General features: G+C 44.5%; 1 protein-coding gene across 1 annotated transcript in view; it reads left to right on the top strand.

The window, feature by feature from the left end:
* cdh16 (cadherin 16, KSP-cadherin) overlaps nt 1-5,000 on the top strand; it is a 71,316-nt gene that overhangs the window by 41,535 nt on the left and 24,781 nt on the right. The window contains exons 9-12 of the mRNA XM_042062533.1: nt 2,815-2,965; nt 4,083-4,295; nt 4,752-4,828; nt 4,879-4,931. Of these exons, the coding sequence (XP_041918467.1) occupies nt 2,815-2,965; nt 4,083-4,295; nt 4,752-4,828; nt 4,879-4,931 (494 nt within the window). The remainder of the gene's footprint in view (nt 1-2,814; nt 2,966-4,082; nt 4,296-4,751; nt 4,829-4,878; nt 4,932-5,000) is intronic.

Genomic DNA, 5,000 nt, shown 5'->3' with positions numbered 1-5,000 from the left:
TACACCGCAAAGCCCTGGAATGTGATTCAGATCGAGTCTGGAAGCACAAAATTACCCCATCCACTTAATATGAGTTTGGGAATTTGGTCTGGAGTTACTCCATTGAGAAGTCTCTATGTCCGAATCAGAGGTGTGTGGGCCAGTAAAATGATCTGGGTGGGATTTCTACGATAATGGACAGATGAACAGTGACATGGTCATTCATGTCATCTTAGCACACTTTGGTTGATTTTGTTTACAAGAAAAAGGCTGTCGCTAGAGAAGCAAGATGTTAAGAGTCTACTATCATGTCTGTTGTACATAATATCGACAACATAATAACTTTAAAAAACAAATAGAGAACAGTGATTAAGGCATTTGTCGAAAAGAAAGATGTTTTTTTCATTCTTCCTACAGGGTTCACATATATTGTTTCTCTGATTGTAGATCTATATCCAATCATGTGCAGAGGCATTTTTTCTCCCCTGTATCGGTTGAAACACACACCTCGTAATCCAGTGGTTCTCCCGGTGTGTCGTGAGGCAAAGTGAGGTGTGCCGTGGAATTCTGAGGAACCCAATGCGTTTATACAGACTCATGAAATAGGCTATAGGGCTATTTTAAACACAAATGACTTAAAAAAGCTTAATCAACATCATGTGAGCATATGCCTATCACTGTGGTCTCAGCTCATGAACACACTGTAGAGAAACATATGGGCATGTTATTGCCTACATAATAATGTGTGTGATACTTTACAGTCAGTACCCATAAGCTATGTGCCTTGGCGTTTTGGTTTGATGTTTGGTGTGAGCCCCAAAAAGGTTGAGAATCTTTGCCATAATCAAATCCAAATGCGTGCTACCAGACTAACGCAGACCAAGAATAGAAGAAAACAAGAGTCTATCTTTTCCCATGTAGAAAGCAATATATCTCAGAACTTGTGCTTTATACCTTAAAAGCACAATACCAGTATGACAGATAGAGAGACGGCAATAAGCAAAGGGAATAAGAAACAGAGAGAGAGAGAGAGAGAGAGAGAAACAGACTGACAGAGAGATAGACGGAGAGATAGACAAAGAGACAGAGAAAGATGGAGTAGACTGTCCAATGTGGCACTCCATCATTTCAAACTGATCTGGGCAGGATGGGTGGAAATGATTGGCTAATCTGGCAGTGCTCCGGGTTAGTCTTAAACAAACAGGCCGTCAGTCTCTGGCTCTGACCTTCTGTCTCAGTCTGCTCCGCACCACTGGCCGTTACACAGCCTCTTATAAGGGAAGTCACGGGGGCCCAGACACACTGACACAGAGCAGGCCTACAGCCAGAGGGGGGCCGCGTCAGGGCCCGCTGTGGGCCAGAGTCCGCAGCCATGAGGGGTATCTGGCCCTAGTGGAGCATCACAGAGCTGCTGCTTCGGAGAGTGCTCTGACACACACACACACACACACACACACACACACAGACACACACACACACACACACACACGCACATACACACACACACACACACACACACACACACATACACACACACACACACACACACACACACATACACACAGACAAACAGACACACACACACACATGCAATGTATAGACATTCATGATGCGGCTGCAGGCCGACAGCATGGAGGGCACCTCCCCACAGTACACCCTCACCATCACCGCAGAGGATGCTAAGGGTAAGACGTAGGCCCATGGACTTAGTTTAGGGGGCAGAAACAGCCGACCGTGTGTATGCACACTGTTGTACAAAAAAGGATTCAATGCTTCAGTGCAAAGAGGACGGTAAAGGTGTGGGCAGAGGTGCACTCGGTTGGCACAGTCTGGCCAAAGTTGATTAGTGAAAGGTTTGACCAAAGACAACCAATAGCCATGTCAAACAATCCCAGGGGCCCAGACAGACACAGAGCAGGCCTACAGCCAGAGGGGGACCGCGTATGTCTGTTCTGTGTGTGCGTGTGTGCGTGTGTGCGTGCTTGTGTGTGTTTGTGTTTGTGTGTGTGTGTGTGTGTGTGTGTGTGTGTGTGTGTGTGTGTGTGTGTGTTTGCCACATGCACATTTGCAAGTATAGTGTGTGGAAGTGAAAGTTAGTATGGAAGGCGTCTGTGTAAAATGTAATAATAAAAATACACAGAGGATGACAAAACTCAACCTGCCCTCATGTGACAGGAGTCAAGCAATGTGTTTTGCTCGATGGTGTTTTATGCCCCCAACGTCGTCTTCCATGCAGTGCTGCCACTGTCGACTTAAAGGCATCTAATCCTAAACCTAACCCCAACCCTAACCCTAACCTTAACACATGTCTAACCCTAGTGCCTTCCAGACAGTGCTGCCTTGAAGACAATGTTGGGGGCATAAAACACCAAGAAACATGTCTTTCTCTCAGTACGTTTACATGACCAAAACAAAACTTTTTACTATAAATGCATATATGAATTTACATAATAACATACATGTCCTTACGAACATTTTCAACAAGTAATGTCAACTATTTTATTATTTTTTACTGATAATGAAAAGTTTGCTAGTTAGCAAGGTAATGGAGCTAATACGGAATGTTTTGGTGTTTTTGTGTTTGTGAACAGGAAGGCTAGCAGAATAAGACATTTCTACTTAGGTCAATAAAACGACTTCCCTTCAGCGTATGTAAACTTAGAGAAGGAGAGTGGTCCAGTCAAATCCCCTAACCGAGCATAACTGTAGCTTGACTTAATTGTCTATGTAAATGTACTGTCTGTCTCTTTTTTTTCTCTCTCTCCCTCCCCTTCACCCCCTTTCTTCCTCTCTCCTCCCTCCCCTTTCTCTGCATCCCTCTCTTCCTCCCTCTAGTTCCAGATCAGTATTGTAGTGGAGCGGCCTGACGGGAGGGAGATGGCCAAACCTGTGGAGCTGCGGGTGATGGTGGGTGACGCCAACGACAACCGGCCCACCTTCCCTCAGACTCAGTACCACGCCGTCGTCAAGGAGCTGGCAGTGAAAGGTGTGAAGGGACACCTGTGATGTTCACTCCGACGCCGACTCTTGTGTCTAAAAATAGACAAATATATTTCTGATCATGGGCATACAGACCTGCTTTGCTCATTTGTAATCAGGGTTAAGCGTCCATTCGGGATGGAGTCCAACCGGAAGTCCTCATTTCAAATCAAATTGAAAGTTGTTTGCATACTGGAAATATTAAGTATCAGTTTTTTTCCTTAAAGCAGCACTAAATAAGATCTGCTCTCGGGGCAGAGCCTTAAAGCAGCACTAAAGAAGATTTGCTCTCGATGTCCCCCTACAGTTGAGAAGCGCAGTAATAAACAAACTAAATATGCGTCTTTTGCTACAAGGTATGAGCATTACTCTGATACAATATAGAGGGAATGCACAGACAGCAGTCTATAGAAAAGGATCTCTGAATTCCTGTAGCATTGCAGCTTTTCCATTTTGATTTCATTAGAGGGGGTTGGGGGTTTTAATCGCTAAAACTTGTCTTGTTTGTAGAACTACTTTCTTCCAACACATATCAACTAATTTCTCAACTTGCAGGACAAACTGCCGTTACTAGTTCTAAATGGATAGTTGCTATGGCCAAAGGCCAGTCGTTAGTTCTATCTCTCCCGTTGTCAAGCGGGCATATCCCAAGATTCTGATTAACTTTAGTTTTGAAACATCGCTATTTTACTTAGCCTGCTGTCATCCATCTAGCTAAAAGCCACCTCCGTCATATGCTACAATGTTGCCATGTTCTGAACGTCTGCATTTTACAGCTCGGCTGCAACGTGACAGTTCATTTAAACTTCACTACGAATTCGGCGAATTAATATCCAAGTGTGATACGGCCAAAAAAATGGATCTTCTTCATAGGTGTGCAAATAACATACGGTTAATGGTCGTTCTAAATTACGTAGGACAATGGGAAATTCAACCAAGCAGTGGAATAAAGCTACACAAAGATTGAGGGATGTTTTTTTTCAGAATCTGCCTCTCTCTCTCTCTTTCGCTCTCTCTCTCTCTATCACACACATACACACACACACACACACATACACACACACACACACACACACACACACACACACAAATACACACACACACAAATACACACACTCTCCCAGGTACCGAAATCCTCACCGTCCAGGCAGCAGACAACGACGACCCCAAGACTGATAACGTCCGGATCTTCTATCGGTTGGTGGGACAGGTTCCAGAGGGCCCGTGGGCGCTGTTCAGAGTGGACAGAGACTCCGGGGTCATAACCCTGCAGGCCGACAGCATGGAGGGCACCTCCCCACAGTACACCCTCACCATCACCGCAGAGGATGCTAAGGGTAAGACGTAGGCCCATGGACTTAGTTTAGGGGGCAGAAACAGCCGACCGTGTGTATGCACACTGTTGTACAAAAAAGGATTCAATGCTTCAGTGCAAAGAGGACGGTAAAGGTGTGGGCAGAGGTGCACTCGGTTGGCACAGTCTGGCCAAAGTTGATTAGTGAAAGGTTTGACCAAAGACAACCAATAGCCATGTCAAACAGTCCCATCAAGCTGATGCATCAGACGAGACTAAGCAATGTATAAGATGTAAGAAGATTCTAATATCTTAAGGTCTGGTAATAAATGAATCTGATCATGTAAAAATGTATTACTGCAGTGAGTTGAGTGAGTATTATTCATAAGAATTATTCATAAGAATAATACTCTCAACAGATTTGATCTGTCAATGTGCACATAGTGAATAATATAATGTGAATTATTGATTGGCGAGTGAGTGCTGTTTCTTTCCTCAGGATTGAACAGCTCGTGCACAGTTGTGATCACTGTGCAGGATGAAAACAACAACCCACCAGTCTTCTCCCAGCATGAGGTAATATTTCTGTCCCAAAGCAGACGTAGTGAGTCTTCTCCCAGCATGAGGTAATGTTTCTGTCCCAAAGCAGACGTAGTGACCGATACAGCCAGACAGAGATGTCTGTTTGTAATAGCTTGTGTGTGTGAATGTGTAATTTCGGAGCCTGCCCATCTGTAGTCTGCTTAGA

Source organism: Alosa sapidissima, chromosome 14, assembly GCF_018492685.1.
Source record: "Alosa sapidissima isolate fAloSap1 chromosome 14, fAloSap1.pri, whole genome shotgun sequence".
NCBI lineage: Eukaryota > Metazoa > Chordata > Actinopteri > Clupeiformes > Clupeidae > Alosa > Alosa sapidissima.
This window is presented reverse-complemented; position numbering and strand designations above follow the sequence as displayed.